The sequence below is a fragment of the Cibotium barometz genome, chromosome 55 (genome assembly GCF_041138505.1).
Source record: "Cibotium barometz isolate CiBa-2024 chromosome 55, ASM4113850v1, whole genome shotgun sequence".
Lineage (NCBI taxonomy): Eukaryota > Viridiplantae > Streptophyta > Polypodiopsida > Cyatheales > Cibotiaceae > Cibotium > Cibotium barometz.
The window spans coordinates 28718046-28739129 of NC_141100.1; the positions used below are offsets into that span (position 1 = coordinate 28718046).

Consider the following 21084-nt stretch of genomic DNA (forward strand, 5'->3'; position numbering starts at 1 on the left):
AAAATGACCAATTTAAAAGAGAGAAAACCCTTGATAAAGCACAAAACTAATCAAAATTAAAATTTGATAACATTACCCTCCCCTTGAAATAATAGTCGACTCGATTAAGCTTGTATCAAGTGAAAGAAAGCCCATCTATGCTCCAAATCCACATTTGAGCAAATATGCATTCCTAAACTAGATGGCAAGTCTAGTAGTAGGTATTTAGGAGTCAAAGTTATCGCTAAACTATTCCTTGGAAACATTGGTGTAATCACACAAAAAAAAATTAATGCACATTAGTAAAGAAAAGAAGCATTGCATTAAATTTTTAAACATTTTTTTACATTGATGTCATGGTTGTCATTTAAATCATGAAGGAACTTATAATCTTGCAACAAGATAAGAGGTTCCTTCAACTAGGGTTTTCGCATCCATTTAGCATCTTCAAGTGGATAATTCTTAAACTTAATCGAATACCTGCGTATTACCTTACCACTTTGAAGAATGTTATCCTCATGCTTAAGGATGGCCTTAGGTTGTAGGATCTCTCTTGGTCCTCAATCTCAAAAGGATCCTCTTCTATATGGTCCATTGGAGTCTGCCTTTAAACGGCTTAAGTAGACTCACATGAACAACATTATGTATATGCCAATGCTCCAACAACTTGATTCTAAAAGATGTTTCATTGATACTTTTAAGAAACTAAAATGGACCATAGTACCTCTTACCAATCTTAGGATAAATCTTTTGATGTCTCATGGGCCGTCCTCAAGTAAGATGAACCTTGTAGCTTATCAAAAATGTCTATGCGAGGGACTGGAAATCGATTTTTAATTGTGTTCTTGTTTAGTGCACGGTAGTCCACACACATGCGATAGGACCCGTCCTTTTGCACTAATAACACAGGTGATCAAAAGAAGATGAATTAGGTCGTACCATCCCCTTCCCAAGAAGCTCATTTACTTGAGAGAGTATCTCTTCTTGTTGAGCATGAGAAACATGATATGGAGGAGGTGTACTACCTGGCATTAATTCAATCCTATGATCATCCTCTTCGCTTGAAGAAGGTAACTCACTAGGGATAGAGTCTGAAAAACAATCACTATATGCTTGAAGGAAAGACATATAGTGCATTTCATCATTCCACAAGCATCACAACAATGAACTTCAAAAGGCTTATTAAAATTGGGAAATACCAAAAGTGGTTTTGTTCATGTGTCTTTCCTTGAGCTCTTTAAAAGCATTGTCTTCTTTCATGGTCCATTGGAATTTGACCTTTTTCTTAGTCAAATCATGGAGTGGACCCAATAGAGAACTTTGAAATAAAGCATCTATAATAGGAGCACATACCAAATAAAGCTTCTTAACTCATGAAGGTTCTTCGGTTGTTGTGGCCACTCATCTATTACCTTAAGCTTCTCGGGATCCATTTGGATACCCTCCTTAGAGATACTATGACCAAGGTACCTTACCTCATTAAGGAAGAACTCACTTTTCTTCTCATTTACATAAAGTCTGTTAGCACGCAATTCTTCAAAAATTGCCTTCAAGTGCTCTTTGTGTTCTTTCTTCATTGTCCTAGAGTAGATGATAATATCATCGAGAACACTCCAGTGTACGCCTTATGAAGGGACCTCGGGGTGTGCGCGGATGTTGTGCTGTGCGAGAGAGGAGATGAAGGAGAAGAGGAACACACAAAATGTGGGTGGGGAGACCTCAAAGTGGCAACCCCCTATACACACTATAAGTATATATAGAGTATCATCAGTGGGCGCCTGCCCAAGGCATGGGCGGCCGGGCAAAGGCAATGCGCCTCTGATCCCAACAACCTCCCACTCAGAGGCGAATGTGCCTCTGAATAAGAGCACCTAGTCTAATGACTAATGTACAAGACTGATGAGTGAGAACCACACTCATCCAATGCCCAGAGATGGTCTATGATCATGTGCATTCGGCTGTCCTGCTCCCGTGTAAGTCCATACACCACCAGACATACCACACACGTCCTGCAAGTATGTATGCAATACCTGCATAACTCCCCCATGCGTTATGCCAGTATTAGTCTCACCGAAAGACTGATAGAGCAAATGCTTCCACCGCAGCTGCTATATGTGGTCTCGAGATCAACATCTCGTACATGAGACCACCAAATGCTGACGCAACACTAGCTAAACCTGCTAGCCGTACTGAACATGCATCAACATGAATGTCCCTGGCAATAGGCATCTCTGGCTGACTAGGCATGTCAACCCCATGCATCTCCTAAGTGTCCACAAAAGACGCATCAACCTGCTATGCAACTTCAAAGCAAGCCTGCTGCTCTAGGTGTCTACTAGTAGGTGTCTACTAGAAGACAAATCCTGCACAACTGAATCTCCATGCTCACTGTCAAACATAGTGATGAATGACTGCATAATAGCTGACTCCGGGATGGTCGTCACCTCCCTGACATCCATAAGGACTGGATCCACATGTCCTGACATGACCATATCAGCCTCTAGCATGAGCATATCAAGTTCAGACTGTGTCACAGATGCCGCATCAACATCTATACTAGCAGTCAAGTCAATCCTGTCAATCTGTGTCTGTAGGGAGCATAACCGCTCTACCTTTGTATGCACAAACTCTGACAACTGCTTTGTCTCACTAGAGCAATCCCGCTCTACCTCTGCACCCTGCAGATATATCCTGCATAGCATCATGCTCAATCTTGAGCATCTCAAGAAATGACTGCATCACAGCTAATGTTTCAACATCCATATCTGACGTCTCATCCTGCTGTGACTCACTAGAGCACTCCCGCTCTAACTCTTCATGCATAGACTCCCGCACAACTACCTCCTGTCGTGTCTCACTAGAGCAAAACCGCTCTACCTGTCTATCTGGCATAGGAGTATCATGCACAAAACACTCACTGCTCTGCTCTGTGATTAGCAAAGCGTCTAAATTTGTCACCACCACTAGTGATTGCTCTAACTGTGCAACCATAGTGCTATCGTGCTCTAACTGTTTGTCTAACGACACCTGCACAGCAAAACGAGCGAAGTGTCATGCTGCTCATCTGCAAAGTATACTCGCCTAGATTGCGAACGTCTGCATGGCAACAGACTCGCAGAGACTACGGCGTCTCTAACACCAAGAACGTGAAGGGTCAAACGAGAACCACGACTGCCTCGTGCTATCACAAGTGAACCCCTCCGCACTATGTAAGACTCATCTGTCAAATGAACCTGGCACCCATGATCCCTGAGCTGCGAGATGGAGATCAAACTCCTACTACGAGAAGATGGCACATACTGAACATCATGGAGCACAAGCATACTCCCACTGGCAAACTGTAAATGAATCTCACCTACACCGTGAACATCATCCTGTCTCAGAGCAGAAAACGTGTTAAACCACTCCCTGTGTGGAGTGACATAACGCATAGCACTACTGTCCAATTGCCAATCGTGAGACAAAGTCCACTTAGCAGTAAGCGAAACATCATGCATAAGAGTGTCAACCACACTCGTACTCTGAGCCAATGGAGTCCTCCGCTGTCTCCAACGCCTAAAACAGTGTCTCCTCATGTGCCCTGGTCTGCCACAATGCCAACAAACCACATGTCTACGCCTCTGAGATGTGCCTAATACACTGGCCTGTGTATCAAATGACGAACTGTCACTACAAGATGCCATAACTGATTGCACAATGAGTCCACACATCAGCCCCAATGTGAGATAATCTGTCAATGAGTGTAAAGCTCCCACAGTGTCAATACACTTGCTGTACTTGCTCTATCACAACACTACAACCGTGAGCTAATCGCGCCAAGCTCACACTGTGCGGTATCGATGCATACACGCACTAATCTCCCACTTGTAGAGAACACCGCACGTAAACCCTGAGTGCTATCGCAATTGCAACCTAGATCGCATCAACCAATGCGCATAAAACTCCTGGAAAAATTTTGTCAGAGTTTCGACAGCAAAACGGCTATAAACCCAATAACTAGTAACTACCTGTAAGCTCAAGACCATGAGCATCCAATACGCATGCCGCATACGAAACCCATTTACTGGAGATGGCAGCACTTCTCCTTTCAGATTGGCCAAGAAATAGGAAGTGGGACCGCAAGGAGCATACACCCAAAACGGACCACTCCAACGCACTGTTAACTTGGCAGGTTTCTTAAACATGCGGGTTGTAAAAATCAGGACCAACTATCCCCTTTTGATGAAAAGGCGCTTCCGTGAATGCCGATCAACCTGTTGCTTTCTGCGACTTTGTATTTCCTGTACCCAGTGAAAGCTTTTCATCCGGTCTTCATCTAATTCTTGAACAGCCTCCAAGCGATATATGATAGAATCATCTGGAAGCAGCCGATCCGCAATGGCAAGCCGTAAAAAACTGGGAACCACAAATTCCACCGGAGTGATTGCCTCAATACCAAAGGCAAGCTTAAAGGGTGTTAACCCCGTTGCTACTTTAAATGCCGTGCGATAAGCCCAGAGTGCTGCTAGCAACTTCTCATCCCAATCCGTGTGGTGAAGACTTACCACTTTGGTTAAGATATGGGCTATCTGCTTGTTTGAAGACTCTGCCTGGCCATTTACCTGAGGGTAGTATGGGGACGACTTGCGACGATGAAGCACCAGATAAAACCCTGTCATGCGCTTAATGACTTTGTTAATGAAATGGCCGCCCCGATCACTGACTAATTCCACCAGATAGCCAAACCTAGTAAACACATCCTTAAAAAGACATTGGGCGACAGAATTCGCAGTATTATCCCGCAAAGCCCAAGCTTCTACCCACTTTGTGCAGTAATCCGTAGCTGTGAGGATATATCGATTGCGGGTTCTGCTGGTTTAATTGGACCAATGAAATCCAATCCCCATTTCTGAAATGGCTCTAATGGAAGAATGTGATGCTGAGGCATGCGATCCCACTGTGAGGGCTGGCCCATCCTCTGACAAACATCGCAATGCAAAACAAACTGTTGAGCATCCATATAAACCGAAGGCCACCATAAACCACTCTACAACACTTTCTTCGCCAATAAGTTTTCCTGAAAAATGATCGCCCACAACCCCGCAATGAACTTCTCGTAGCACGGCTTCCTGATCTTGGGGCAGTACACACCGCAACAAAGCATCCGCAATATTGCGATAGTACAGCTCACCAACGCAAACCTCAAATGACCGACTTCGCAAGGCGAGGTGTCTCCGCCAAGTCCGCAATATTGCGATAGTACAACTCACCAACGCAAACCTCAAATGACCGACTTCACAAGGCGAGGCATCTCTGTTGATCTCTGGTTAAGTGAGCAAGCATTTCCCCAGTGGAAATAAAAGAAAACGTCTCTTCATACCAAGTCCATGGAAGACCGGGAAGAGCTACAGCTTGCTGATCCTGCTCCCCGCCCGTCTCTTCTGACTGAACTGCAAACAGAGCCGCATCTGGAAATTCATCATATACGCCAATTCCTGGTTCTCCTTAATCCAGGCGCGAAAGATAGTCGACCACCACATGTTGTGCGCCAGGGTGATGAATAACCTCAAAATCAAATTCCTGTAATAATAGAAGCACCCAGCAAGCTAACCTGCCTATTAAATGCTGTTGCCGTACCAAATAAAGCAGGGCCGAATGGTCAACATGAAAAAAAAATCTACGACCCAGTAGATAATGCCAAAATTTCCGCACCGAATAAATCATTCCCAAACATTCCCGCTCCATGAACGGAATAGTTTTTCTCCGCAGTAGACAATCGGTGACTGGCATAATAGACAGGATGAAACCACCCTGCTTGCTGCTCCTGCATCAATACGCTGCCAATGGCGACATCAGAAGCATCCACAAAAACATGAAAATCCACTCCCCAATCTGGTGGAATCATCATAGGCACTTTAGATAATTGAATCTTCAATCTGCGATAAGCCAAATCGCAATCCACTGACCATTGAAAATTGTTGCGATCAACATGTTGAGCCACCGCATTCAAAGGGATTGCAAGATGTGCCAGAAAACGCATATGGCAATCATGCCAACGAATCTGGCCCAAAAAACGCATACAACCCTTTGGGTCCATAGGAGCTGGTGCTTGCATAATTGCCGCAACCTTGTCTGGGTCCACTGCGATGCCCTCCTTGGAGATGATATGACCCAACAACTTGCCATTGCGCACCGCGAACACTTTTAAGCGGGTTCAGGCTGAGACACTTCTTGACTCGACAACGCTGAAAGCAAAGTCGCAAATGCCCCAGATGCAGCTTAGCTGCTCCAAACACAGACAAATCATCCAAGAAGATGCGCATGAAATCCATAAGAAAAGGGCCAAAAATTTCATACATATCCCGCTGAAAAGTTGAAGGGGCACTCCTCAAGCCAAACCACATGACCGTGCAGACAAACACCCCCCATGCAGTGATGAATGCCGTCTTAGCCTGATCTTCAGGTGCCATCCGAATTTGATTGTACCCACTGAATCCATCCAGAAAGGAACACATTTCATGTCCGGCAACCTCATTCATAATTGAATCCATGTAAGGCAAAGGGAAAGGATATGGAATTGTAGCTGCATTCAGCTTCCTATAGTCCACACAAATGCGGAGTTTTTAATTTTCCTTGGGGACGATGACAATAGGGGAGATCCAATCAGGATTCTCAATAGGAGCAATAAACCCCACTCGCAGCAGACGGTCGATCTCCTCCTTGACTTGTTTAGCTATATGTGGATTCATACGGTACCTCTGCTGTCGAGAGGGAATCGCATCTGGCGGCAAATAGATGCGATGCTGATAAAACTTAGGATCCAATCCCTTCATATCCGCATAATCCCAAGCAAAAACATCTCTATTGATTTTATTGTCCTTCCTTGTTTTTCGAAAGTATTTGCAATACTGAACCTTGGGTAGGACTTTGGCATCCATATTGTCGTATTGCCCTGGTAGTAACCTTGTGCATCTAGCAAATCCTTTCGAACCCATTTCTTTTGAGTGCTTTGTGGGATGGTGGCTTCGTTTGGAATATTGTTGACATATTGGATGTCCTTCTCTGTCCCTTGTCTATAACTTGAACTTTTTTGCCTTGATCCCCCAGTTACTCCTTTTGCATCATAGTATTTCTAGGCTCAAAAGTTGGTTCTTAGGAACCCTGCAAAATTACTAGAGACTTTGGTTGTTTTTTACGTAGGGACTGTGATGTTAACGCCTTCTCTAGTACGATAGCTACTTTCTTTGGCATTAGCATTTCTATGTCATCTATTATAGCCTGCTTTCCGGCACTTCCCTAGCCTTGAATTCACGTTTTGGCACTTCCCTAGCCTTGAATTCACTTTCATTCCTTGTCCAACAATATGTGCTTTCTTGTGCTTCTTTCTTCTTTCCCAAGTGGCCACTTTTAGAGAGAGAAAAGACTAGATAAAGCACAAAACTCATCAAAATTAGATTTTGATGGCAAAGCGTATCTCCGAAAAAGCGTCCTCTAAGAAAAGTGTGACCTCTCAAAAAAAAGCACTTCGCCTAAATTGGCCATTTTTAAACATCACCTGCAAAATAAAATAAAAATACAAAACGGCTACGAAAACAGTTTAGCGCGAAGAGAAAATGGAAAGTGACCTCTTTTTTTTCGACGCCTGGAAAAAATGCCATTTTTGCAGAGCTTGTATCTCCACATCCGTCACGAATTTGGACATGCTCGTGAGATGTTGAAATGTTTCTCTTCTTGAGCTCTACAATCTTTTGGAAACGCTCTTTGGTCAAAATCTGACCAAAATTCTCGGAAATGGATTTGCAAATCAAAAATTCTAGAGAGAGAGAGTGTAAAAACACATCATTTTAAGCAACCACTAACATTTAACATCTCAAACGGCCACTAAGATGAGAGAATTTCAAAATACTCAAAGAGACAAACTTTTTCGAAGTCCTAAAAACTACAACTCTCTCATACAAACCTTTTCCAAATTCTAACTCTAACATGCTCAAAATTACCACACAAATGCCCCCCAAAAGTCTAGAGAGAGAATGTAAAAATACACGGCTACCAAACTTTCTCTACTTGATTAAAATCATCTAAAAACCATTTCCAAACTTTCATTATGGAAAAATTTACTAGAGACCTATTACAATATATTTATATAGATATATATAGGTACACATACACATGTATGTATATATATATATATATATATATATGTACATACGTAAATATATATGTGTTTGTGTGTGTGTGAGAGAGAGAGAGAGAGAGAGGCACACACATATATATGGCTGTTTGTTGCCGCCCACGTGGCGGCAATGGTGTGGCTAGGGTTCTGGAGGTACCATGGCTTTTGGTAGGGCAAGTGGAGATCTGGGCATGAATGGGCTTCTTGAGTACATCCCCCATTGTATTTGCATGGGTACTTCTAGGGTATAGGCAATGACGCTAAAGAAGTGCAAAACACTCTCATTAACATTGTGAGAAAAGGAGAAAACCCTTCTTGGACCCATGTTTGAAATATAGTAGGGGCATTCTGTTAATCAAATGTCATGACATTACTTGTAAATTTTGCACATTCTATCACAAAAGTTGTTTTATTGTTGTCCTTTGGTGCCATCAAAAACTAATTTTATTTATTAAAACCATTGAAAAAGCTAGAATTTTCAATTCATGTAGTAAAAATTATTATCACCAACAAATAAGATGACAAAAATAGACTACTTCTAGAGCAATAATAAAGAAAATGTCGCATTGAAAATATGTTTGACCAAGGGACAAATGTATGTGTAAGCCACCAATGCAAAAAATAAGGTCTAGCGCAAACTTTGTTTCTCTATAATTGCCTATTTGATCAAGTCATGTTGTCATTTTAATTCAATTGTCTTAATTCTTTATTCGATGTGCACATTTCAACTTTCAAATATAATTTTATAATTTTATGTATGTATATACTCTAGTCGCACAATAGCAATTTTTCTTTCAAATTCATAATTCAAAGATATTTAAAACTACCCCTATTTACACATGAAAATAACAAGTTTCAAAGTCTTTACATAAACCCATTGCCAAACAAAACTAATTTTTTTTCAAATTCATAATTCAAAGATGTAATAAATCAACCCCGTTTACACATGAAAATAACAAGCTTCTAATTCTTTTTATAATGATGCGTATGTATTTACCCCATTGCACAAACACACAATTTTTTTCAAATTCATAAGCTTCCGAGTCTTTACATACATAATCAACCCATTCCCAAATATTCACCTTGACCCAGGTTTTAATAACCAACAACGTAGACAAAACTGCAGACTAATAAGAAAAAACACAATTTCATTTGGAAAATGATCTCGTATCCAATGCTTTCTTACTTTGATGCCGTTGTGATCCCATTGGGTGTATTGTCTACACAGCAAATAACTCATCGTGCTTTTGTAAGAACATTGGCATTTTCAACCGTGCCTACTTCAATTATCAATTCGTCCCACCTAGTTAGTTGCTCCTACGCTGTCAACAGGCTTTGGCAAAGTTCATTGTGCCTTTGCACTTTCATCCGAAGCAACGTGCTTTTACATCAGCTCTGCATGCAATCAATGCATTCAAGGGGTAACATCCCAAGAGGGAGCTTCTCAAGCACTTGTGCTTTAAAAAGTGCAACCCACTTAAAATAACAATCCAATAGAGTAGCACTAAGCACAATATCAGTCCTAAGCAACCCCATACAACATCGTTCTTGCATAACAACACCATCTTGAATTTTATTCTCAATGTCTGCAAAATTATTTTTCAATGTCTATTTTTCCCCTGCTTACTTACCCAGCTTTACTGGGCATGTCTACTAGTTCAGACCAAGTAAATTGAACAAGACCAAGATACCAAAAACACGACACCTCGCATTTAGATATCCACCGAACATCTTCAAGAACACCACCTCACAATGTCCACCAAACATTTTGGAGTGCAATATCGTTTTCGAATAACCCCATGTAGCAATCTTGCCCCACCTCCTGTTGACTCCCATGCTCCCACAAGCTTTGAAGCTACAGCAATTGAAGGTGGTTGGATTGGGAAATATAACTTTTCCACTACATCCATTCAAAGCAGCTCAATGTACAATCGCTTAAAACATATCATGCAATTGGTGTCATCAGAGCATAGTTTCCAGAAACGCCGTTTCTGGCCCACCGAAACGTGGAAACGCTTCGGAAACGTTTCCGTTTCCAGAAACGACGTTTCCAAGGCCCTGTTTTTCCAGGGTTTAGAAATCCGCGTGCTGTTTTTCGCCGCCATTCTGCGCGCTTATTTCTGCCATTCTGATCTATCATTTGAGTCTTTGACATTGAACTTGAGCAAAGATGTATTTTTCAAGCTTTTGTAATGTTTTTATTAATTATATATGTATGTATTAAACCCTAAAACCGAAACTCCGTTTTCCCGTTTCTTCCCAAAGGCCGAAACTCCGAAACTCCGTTTCCCGCCGTGCTCTGCACCCCCGTTTCCGAAACTCGTGGAAACTATGCATCAGAGAGATGCAAAGGTCAAAATGGAAGTCACCTGCTGAATGGATTTACCTCTTTGCAACTGAAGCTGAAATTACCATTGGATCCACCCAATAGGCCCTTGCTTTATCGCCTTTATCAAACACATTCATATATAAGCTCATGTAAGGCAACTTCAATGCTACACTCAACCTTGCATAATGAGGAGAAGCCTTGGCAGCAGTTACATTTGTAGCATCCTCTTTTTCCCTTAACTTCACCTGAACATAGATGTCATGTGCACAGATGCCCATGGACAAGTTCCTCAGTTAGTCCAGAAGAGGCAACCAGAAAAAGGACCATTAGAACCAGAAAATGGAGCAAAGAGAGCTGTTGGCAGTGTAGACTGGAGCAGGGCTCGGAGAGCAAGAGGAAAAGCCTGTCGGCTGTACCACAAGGGAGTCAGCTGTACCAGAGGTGGAGGCGGCTGAACCAAGTTGAAGGGGGGCTGCAGGCGCATCATCGAAAACAAGCATTTAATGACCAGTCGGCTGAATTAAATAGACTTTAATGAATTTATGATTGGCCAGCAGTCGGCCAGCATAAAGGGGGGTCCAAGACCCATATAAAAAGGCCCAAGTGCTCCTCATTGAATTGATTCTCTCCCACTAGGGGATTGGATCATTAGAGGTCCCATACGGGACAGATTTTAGGGTTAACCACCTTTTTATGAAGGCAGCCAAGGGCTGCAAGATATGTACCTTTTTGTACCATAGTATATACTGAATTTCCAGCACTTCTCACTCTCTCTCTACTCTCTCTCTACCTACGTTTTTGCATCAGATGGTGCGTTTCTGCATCAGAAGGTTTCCAAGAGTGTTTAGGGCTGAAAGAAGACTACCCAGAGCTTTCGCGTGTTACAATAGATAACCGTTATATTGTCCACTGTCAACTCATCATCATCACCACCAGTAAAGGCAAAGATGAGGAGATCAACCCCCCATGCACCCGCAACACATTGGATAGCACAGCCTCGCTCAGCACACTTCAAAAAGTCATCAAATGTCATATCAGAGAGCTTCTTGTAAATCCTTCGAAAAGAGTTGAAATGCAACCGGGCATTGGCTAACTTCTTTTCCGCATCAGTCAATGCTCGCCCAATCAACTCCAACAATGACTTTCCAACCAAGTGCTTGTAGAAATCATCCACAGTGTAGAGGCCAGGCTGTGTTTGCTCTCCGTCATTTTTGGCATGTAGAAGTATGATCTTAGCTACCAGCTCCCCTGTAAATCCCCTGTCAATCCATCCACCTGCAAGCGCGTTCACTAGGGACCCATAAAGTTCCCGACTCCTTCTTGATCTGTTGAGAATTCTACTGGCCTCTGCTGCAGCCATAAACAGCACTAGAACTCCACTTCCACTGGCTGCACGGGTGGCTCTCCTAATTGGAAGGAAGCAGTTCAAGTGATTATCATTCCTCACCAGATGCCTAGCTTCATCAAACACAAATAAAATCTCCAACTTTCGATCATGCTCTATCATAATATCCTTAGGCCGTAAATAAACCACCCATACATCCTTCTTCCACAATTCGCATACCAGCCTGCTCTTCCCCCAGCCACTAGACTGGAAAAGGCCAGCACTCGGAGCATAGCCAGCCTTTTGCATTATGCATGTCAAAGCTCGATACATAGTGGAGACATTGTCCGAGTTCTGGTATTCCAGCTTAAACGCCCTTTCTGAAAGAGCATGAAAAAGAGAAAAAAATCAGAGAGCAGGGGTCAGAAATCTTTGCCTACCTCCAGTCAGTCGGCTTACCTCTGGCATCTGAAGCAGCTGGTTGCATCCGCTGCTTTTTGGGTGGGCCTGAAAATAGAGAATGAAGCAGTTGAGTTCCAATCTCCAAAGCCCTACTCACAGACACACACAGAACCTTGTATCCAGTTAGGCACCATACATACCAAATAAGCGAGCGTGCACGACGTTAGGCAACCAAAGTACACTATTTAAAACTGCAATTGGACACCAATCCCCGAATGCAATTGGACATCATGCCTTGAATGGTTCCACATACACATACTCCACAGAAAGCGCATCCATCAGCCAAACCCTTCTCAAGATTGTCTGGCACAGGCACGCTTTCCACTTCCCTCCTGTCAAGCGTGTCTGGATCTATGGCCATCTCGCTCGCCGGGTGTAGCGCGATTTCTCTCACCATCGTTGTAGGGTTAGGGTAGAAGTTTTATTATAAAAGTGCTACGCCTTGGCTATAAGATAGACTAGTATTGGGCTCTATTCTCTCTCCTCTCTCACCGAGCAGGCCTGGCATGTGCACTTCAAAAAAAAGAAGTAAAAAGCTACTCTCATTGTGACCGGGTATCTTCCTCCCCCCGCTCTCTCTATCTCTCTCTCTCTCTCTTTGCTTCATGATCTCCAATCATGCCATCTTCCTCCATCTCCTCCATAACTCTCTCTCCGGCCCTCCCTGCCTCCCTCCCTCTCTCTCTCTCTCTCTCTCTCTCTCTCTCTCTCTCTCTCTCTCTCTCTCGCTCGCACACACACACAATCATACATCACACATGATTAAGTTTTTGTACATACAAATATGTTTTTGTTTGTATTATTGTGAAGAGCATAAAGCCATGATTCCAAAACTATGCTCGGTTCTAAAATCGGATATGTTATGTGCTTGCTCTTGAAGGTTTAAGGTTATGTGTGATTGTAAGGTTATTTATAAATCTCCATCAAGTTATCCTCAAGAACGATGTTCCCATCGCTCTCCTAACCATAGTAGATGGTGAAGATCTTCTTCCAGTGATGGGTCCTCCTCATCCAAAAGTGGAAGAAGTGAAAGAAGCCGTTTCCATCACAACGAAGAAGAAGGTCTCCTTCACCTTCACCAAGCTCTTCACCCTCAAAATATGATGAAGGAAGCTCTCCACAGGAAAAGTCAAGTGCTTTTACTTGCACACTGCAAAGGCGCGACCTACTATACCTGGAAGAGAGCTCACAAGCTTCAAAAGTTCAAAGAGGGTGGAAAGAGTGTGACTTTTCTCACATTTGATGGCACATATGGCAATACGGATAAAGTACTAAACTTTATTCATGCGGCATTTGGTGGGAGGCACTTCACCGAACAATCAAAGCTATGCCATGTAGCTATGTACATGAAAAGGTCCACTCGCCAATGGTGGGCAAGTCTTCAAGCTCAAGAATTGTAGCCTAAGACTTGGTGAGCATGTAGGGTAGCAATTCCTAACCGATCAAGCCAATGATGATGTGTTAATGGCATGGCATGCTCTCAGGCTCGAAAACGGAGAGACTATGCAACACTATATAGACAAGTTTTGGCATTTGTATCTTAACGCCACTGTCTTTGAGAAGATAAACTTTAATGAGCAGAAGCAACAGTACCTGTTTGGGCTTCATGAAGATGTGCATGGATATGTTCATGCACAAAAGCCAAATAATGTCTTGGTGTAAAAAAAGCAGATAAAGCCTATCAAGCTGAAAGGAGTCAAACCAGAAGTGATGCCACAGGAGGAATGGCAAGACTTGGGTGAGCTCACCAAGTCTACCATCATGCTAACACTCTCTAAATCTGTTTACTTCAATGTCAAAGACAAGACCACCAGTTATGATTTATGGTAGAAATTATGTGACCTATATGAGAAGTAGAGTGCAGCTTCTCAGCAAGTTTATTTGCTAAAACAATTGGTTGACTTGAAGATGAAGGAAGGGACGTCCATGTCCAATCATCTTAATGAGTTCAATACTATTTTCAGTCAGCTGTCAACACAGGGCATTACATTTAATGATTTTGTGAAAGTTATGTTCTTGTTGGTCACATTACCAAAAAGCTGGGACACTTTTCATATAGCTCTTCGTATATGCTGATGGTCTTACTAGTGCAAATGTTGAAGGCAGTTTGCTAACAGAGGAAGTAAGCAAAAAGAACATGGAACCAGCCAAGGGTTCCAGTGCCCTCATGGTGAGGGGGAGATCCCATGCAAAGGGGAAGTCGACAGAGAGAAATCAGTCTCGTAGCAAATCATGTGGTCGAAGAGCAAGAAGGACATTGAGTGCTATTACTACAAAAATAAGGGCCACATGAAGAAAGACTATTACAAGTGGAAACGTAATAAGGGAAAGGATAAAGATGAGAAGAGTTCAGAAAACTCCAAAGCCATGGTGAAGATTGAAGAGATCTCACTGCTGCCACACGCATTGAGGATGAAGATTCTGATGAGAATGAAGATTTTGATGTGATGTAAACATCAAATCTGAATACTGCACAGTTGGTTGCATCAAATGGTCAGGATGTGAAAGAGTGGATCATTGATTCACACGCGTCCTTCCATGTGACTCCTCATCGGGAGTGGTTTGCTTCATATGATGCATCTCGCAAGGGCCTTATTCGACTTGGGAACCATCATACTTGTGAGATCGTGGGCATTGGTGATGTGCAGTTGAAGTTTCAAAATGGCTCTTCATTTCTTCTCAAGAATGTGAGGCATGTACCCAAACTTACTAAAAGTTTGGTGAGCGCAAGACAGTTGGACGATGTAGGCTACACTAGTGTGTTTGGTGATAGTTCTTGGAAAATCACCAAGGGTTCTCTTATTGTAGCTTGTGGGCCAAAGTGTGCCACTTTGTATATGTTACATGTGTCCAATGTCAAGCATAATGTACTTTGTATAACCGAGCAGCCAAGTGTTTCTTTGTGGCATCGCCGTTTAGGTCATATGTCTCAGAAAGAAATGGAATACTCTCTCATTTTGGTTATGTCCTCCGTTTCAATTTTTCTAATTTTTCACTTTGTGAACATTGTCTTTATGGTAAACAAACACAGTTACCACATAAAAGGGTAAGCACTTGAAAAAATGAGCCATTAGCACTTATTCGTAGTGATGTGTGTGGGCCTATGCCTACATTGTCATTGGGTGGAGCTTCATCTTTTGTTACTTTTATTGATGATTACTCACATAAGGTGTGGGTATATCTTCTCAGGTGAAAAGATGATGTCTTTTCAATGTTTCAAAAGTTTGTAACACTAGTGGAGAATCATTGTGGCAAAAAGATCAAGTCTTTGCGCATAGACAATGGTGGGGAGTATATCTCTAAAGTCTTTCAGGATTTCTGTGATTCTAAAGGCATAAAGAGAGAGTTGACTGCTCCATATAACCCTCCACAAAATGGTATTATTTTGAGAGGATGAATCGTACAATTCAAGAGAAACTACGAATGCTGTCAAATGTTGGGTTGCCTGATGGATTTTGGGCAGAAGCAGTTCCTAAAAGTGTTCATCTTATCAACAGATCTCCTAATAGGGCTATAGATCAGAAGGTTCCAGAAGACAGCAGTTCCTAAAAGTGTTCATCTTATCAACAGATCTCCTAATAGGGCTATGGTCAGGAAAGCCACCTTCTTACAAGCATCTTAGGGTCTTTGGTTGTGAGGCATTTTGCCATGTACCTAAGGAGTTTAGGGAGACAAGTTAGCACCAAAGTCTCAAAAATGCATATTTGTTGGATATGGTGATTCTGGTGAGATGGGATATCGTCTATGGGATCCCGAGGCTAGAAAAATTATCTGCAACAATGATGTGCATTTCAATGAAGACAAGATGCATAAGAAGCCTATACCTATAGGGGAGGTCAGGAGAGTTATGTTCCAAGAAGATGGACAAACAGCAAGATAGCCACAACACCTATTGCTGATGCAGCTCCTGAAGTGCAAGGTGATGGAGTGGAACGACAGCACTCAACCTGTGTTAAGGAGGTCTACAGGTGCTTCACATCCTCCTAATCGTTATGTTCCATCTCTTGATTATATCATGTTGATGGATTATGGAGAGCCCTCCTACAATAAAGAGGCCATGCAAATGGATGAGAGGAAGAAGTGGAAGAGAGCAGTTCAGACTCAACCTGTGTTAAGGAGGTCTACAGGTGCTTCACATCCTCCTAATCGTTATGTTCCATCTCTTGATTATGTCATGTTGATGGATTGTGGAGAGCCCTCCTACGATAAAAATGCAAATGGATGAGAGGAAGAAGTGGAAGAGAGCTGTGAAATCGGAAATGGACTCGCTGCTTAAGAATGAGACCTGGGATTTGGTGAAGTTGCCTAAGGATAAGCAGGCATTACCATGCAAATGGGTCTACAAGATGAAGGTTATGTCTAATGATGGCAAACCAAAGTACAAGGCAAGACTCCTTGCTAAAGGCTTTAAGCAACAATAGGGTATTGACTTTGATGAGATCTTTTCTCGTGTTGTCTCGTGTTGTCAAGGTGACTACCCTGCGGTGTGTTCTAGGGTTGGTTGCTAGAGAGGACATGGAACTTGTCCAAATGGATGTTAAGACAACGTTCTTGCATGGTGACCTTCATAAGGATATCTATATGCAGTAGCCAGAAGGATTTGTTGAGAAGAGCAAGGAAAAGTTATCATGCAAGTTAAAGAAGAGTCTTTATGGCTTGAAACAGGTTCCACTCATTTATGCTCTCTCAGGCTTACAAAAGGAGTGACACGGATCACTATCTCTATAGAAAGTAAGCTCAAGATGGTAGTTTGCTGATTTTTATCCTTTATGTGGATGATATGCTAATTTCATCATTGTCTCTATTCTGCTAGACAAAGCTAAGAAATTGCTTTATTTGTCTCAGGCTGAGTACATCTCCAAGGTGCTCAAGTGTTTCAATATGAAGAGGGGGAAGGCAGTGAGTACTCCATTGCCTCCATATGTGAAACTAAGCCAGAATGATTGCCCAAAGTCTGATGAGAAGAAGGCTAAAATGGCAAAGGTGCCTTATTCATATGCTGTTAGGAGTTTGATGTATGCTATGATTGCCACACGTCCAGACATTGCTTTTGTAGTGGGAGTGGTTAGCAAATACATGTCAAACCTTGGCAAGAAACATTGGGAGTCAATGAAAGGAGTCATGTGAGATCCCACTGCCCCCTCCTCGCATCGGACTCCCGGTAGCTGACAGCGGATGCAGCCCCCTCACGCACGGGGCAGGGTCTCTCCACTCGGGGTCTCACCCATGAATGTCCGGGCACGAGACTAGGCTGGTGGTCACTCCGAAAACCGAAACCGGGAAAATTTCCCATGCCCGAAAAATTGAGAATTAACTATCTATTCGAATCCTAGCGTAATCCTAAGATTTTTCAGTTTGATTATTAAAACTCTACTGATTCCAGCCTAACCCCATCCGGCCCATGGGTTAGCCACCACCCTACCACTGGAATCGGTGGAACCAAACAAGTACTCACCCACCCATAATTGAAATGCCTTTCTTAACGTTAGGTTTAGAAAACAATTACGCACACACTCCTCTTTAAAACTTTAATATAAAAAAAATAATCCATTAAACAATTTACTGGTTACACATGTCATACTTCCAAAATTCCATTGAGTCTTTGTTTCTCACAAAATAGTATCACTCTGGACTCTCCGTTGAGACCAGCGAGTCAACAACGAGATCCAGTGATAGATTACAATAACATTGGTCTATCATACAATATCTTCCTCGACATACGTATGGGTGTCCTTGGCACCGCGAGCCCGTGCATCGCCTGGTCAGAACCCTCCAGGATCCTCCTTAGGTGTCCTGGCACTTCACTCAGGGGCCGCTTCGTCGGCCCTCGTCCATCGTACCGGAAGCGCACCATTTTAACCATATCGAGGCTGGTCAAGACCTCGGCCAGCTTTGCCGCGTGAGCTGTCCCTCGAACACTCCCCGCCAGCTGTTGCAACCGAACTTCCCTTAGATAAACATAAATGCCAAATGCTCCCTCCAGCATTCTGGCGTAAGACAGTCTTTTAAGAAAACAGGGTTTCTATGCAAGTTTATAGTTTTGATTTTGTTTGAATATCATGAATAAATCTTAAATCCGTATCCCAATACTTCTAGATCCAGGTCTGAATTCCAAACAGAATCTCTCGAATTCTGTTAACTTGATCCTCAGATCAAAATCAAAAGTCTTATCTTAGTTTCAAATTCGGTGGGTGATTTGAGTGCATTTTCCCTGAACTGATCACATCGTCATTGACGAAGGAATTAGGTCTTGGTCAATACTCTGAATCAGAGTTTGGGTCTGGAAAGGTTCTTCCTAAACTATCTTTCTCAAAAGGTACTATTTCAATTTCTCTTTTTCTAAATTTCGTTCGACGAATATTTGCTTACAGATTTCTACTAAAACATGGATTTCTTAAGAGGAATAAAATAATCATTTATCTCGATCTCCGATTTTGATAGTTTTATCATTACTATCTTAGTGGAATATGAAACGGTAGCATTTCTTCTCACAGATTATCTACTTATTCATTTTTTCTAATTTTTACGAAAATTAAATAGAGGATTAAGGAGAACCCTTAAGAGATTCTATACGCATCTAATTAAGCATAAAATCCGATTTTGATGAAGTCACACTTTTAATATAAAAATTCTTTTATGCACCCATTTATGCATAAAAACCATTTATGATGAAAATCACACTTTTAATATAAAAAAATATCTTTTATGCATGCTTCTATGCATGAAATTCAAATATGATCAAAGTAACACTTTTATAATAAAAATAATAATCTTTTATGCATACTTCTATGCATGAAAATCAAATATGATAAAAGTAATACTTTTACAATAAAAAAATTATCTTTTATGCATACTTCTATGCATGAAAATCAAATATGATAAAAGTAACACTTTTATAATAAAAAAATTTATCTTTTTATGCATACTTCTATGCATGAAAATCAAATATGATAAAAGTAACACTTTTATAATAAAAAAATTATCTTTTATGCATACTTCTATGCATGAAATTCAAATATGATAAAAGTAACACTTTTATATAAAAAAATTTATCTTTTATGCATACTTCTATGCATGAAAATCAAATATGATAAAAGTAACACTTTTATAATAAAAAAATTATCTTTTATGCATATTTCTATGCATGAAAAATCAAATATGATAAAAGTAACACTTTTATAATTTAAAAAATTATATTTTATGCATACTTCTATGCATGAAAATCAAATATGATAAAAGTAACACTTTTGTAATAAAAAAATATCTTTTATGCATACTTCTATGCATGAAATTCAAATATGATAAAAGTAACACTTTTATAATAAAACTAAATTTCTTTTATACAAATAATCAAAATGCATCTTCTATGCATGAAAATGATACTTTAGAATATAGAAATCATAAGGATTACTCTTTTAGAATAATAAAAGATGAAATTCATTTCACTAATTTCTAAAAATTTCGCCATAACCTCCTTTGTATGGCTGACCATTTTTCATATTTTAAAGTCTCTAAATTAATTAAAAGTGTACCAAGAGTATTGAAACTATTCTAAAGTAAACATTTTTCTACTTATTTAAGACAAACATTATAAAAAACTTGACTTTAATCATTTAACATTCACCTAGGATAGAGAATGGTTGAGTTTACTAGAGAAGAGAGGGGAATGCCTTTTGTAATGAGGCATAACATTATTTGCAATTTTAGAGAAGACATAAAGCATTAAAACCATAAAAAACCATAAAAACCATAAAATAAGTGGAAAGAGAAGAATCACCAACTTACTAATGACTTTGGGAGCTTTCCTTTGGCTTGATGGTTTGAGGGTTCAACTCTTGTTTGAGACAAGTGTTAACCTATGACAGACATTGAGACGTACTATGTTTTACGTCATTAATTTAAATATTCTGAGTCATGGGCCGGGCTTGTCGGCACCATATGTTAAGGATAAAGGGATTGGGTGATCGTCGATGAGAGGCGCACCTTGGATATCAGTAGGATAAGGGTTAGGGTCGGCCGGCCATGTATGGGCGCCCAAGTGTGAACGGCCAAGTCACCTATAAGAGTCAAATGTAACCCTAAAATCCTCATTCTCATGTGTTGTGAATACAAGAGTGCTCTTGCCTTATCTCCTTGGTTTCCTTCTCCTGCGTGTGTGTGAGAGAGAGTGAGAGAGCGATCGAGCGCACTGTGTAGCGGCACGGCGACGGCGGCGAGGCGGTAGAGCGACGCGACGGCGGCTCCTCCTTCACGACCGGCTGCGACGTGGGAATCCTTCAAGGCGGCAGTTAAGCGGTGAGTGACACACCTTTTGCATTCTGTTTTGAGCTTGCCTCCCTGGTTGTATGCTGACAGCCATTCGTGGCTCGCATACGGTGTTTGGCAAGTCCCCAGCTACGACCTGTGCGGCAAAAGCACACATTTTTGGCGCCGCTATCGGGGAGTTGCCCTGCACCAAGCTCCAGTTTGCAGCTCGGCTGCTGCGTGAAGTTTAATCTACACTGTAGGAAAGCGACTGTGTGTTTGTTTGTTGAGGTGTTTCTGTGTTTTGCAATCTGTCTTCTGCAATTTGTCTTCTGCATTTCTGTTTCTTTTGTTATTTTTCCGCTCCGCGTGTGGGCGTGTGTTCTGTTATCTGGTTATCTGAGTGCGGGGGGAATTTCTGAATCCCCAGATCTGTGCTGTGTGCGAACTGCGCCGCGGCCAAGGTTGAACCCTAAAGAAACCGTAGAAAACTTATCTTAAAAAAATAAAAAATATGATAAAAGTTTTAAAAAAATATAAAAAATAAAAAATAAAAAATAAAATTTTATTTTTAAAGAAAGAACCAAACGTGTG

At 41.5% G+C, this 21084-nt stretch overlaps 2 protein-coding genes across 2 annotated transcripts in view; both read right to left on the reverse strand.

Annotated features, from left to right (window-relative positions):
- Positions 1–4187: 4187 nt before the first annotated feature.
- LOC147607589 (uncharacterized) lies at positions 4188–5998 on the reverse strand. The gene is made up of 3 exons (XM_086790780.1): positions 5671–5998; positions 5339–5408; positions 4188–4830 (listed from the first exon to the last, which is right to left on the reverse strand). Exons 1-3 carry the CDS (start codon positions 5996–5998, stop codon positions 4188–4190), a joined length of 1041 nt encoding a protein of 346 aa, XP_086646906.1.
- Positions 5999–10076: 4078 nt separating this feature from the next.
- Positions 10077–21084, reverse strand: part of LOC147607590 (uncharacterized) — a 158348-nt gene continuing 147340 nt past the window's right edge. The window contains exons 2-5 of the mRNA XM_086790781.1: positions 12244–12272; positions 11326–12164; positions 10544–10705; positions 10077–10259 (exon numbers count right to left, since the gene is read on the reverse strand). Coding sequence (XP_086646907.1) covers positions 10077–10259; positions 10544–10705; positions 11326–12164; positions 12244–12271 — 1212 coding nt within the window. The 5' untranslated portion in view covers position 12272. The remainder of the gene's footprint in view (positions 10260–10543; positions 10706–11325; positions 12165–12243; positions 12273–21084) is intronic.

Coding starts and splice junctions, on each gene's coding strand:
- LOC147607589 (XM_086790780.1), bottom strand. CDS start 5,998: ATGCGTTTTCTGGCACATCTTGCAATCCCTTTGAATGCGGTGGCTCAA. Junction 5,409..5,670: donor GTTTGGGAATGATTTATTCG/GTGCGGAAATTT, acceptor CTCTGTTTGCAG/TTCAGTCAGAAGAGACGGGC. Junction 4,831..5,338: donor CCCGGTCTTCCATGGACTTG/GTATGAAGAGAC, acceptor CAATTAAACCAG/CAGAACCCGCAATCGATATA.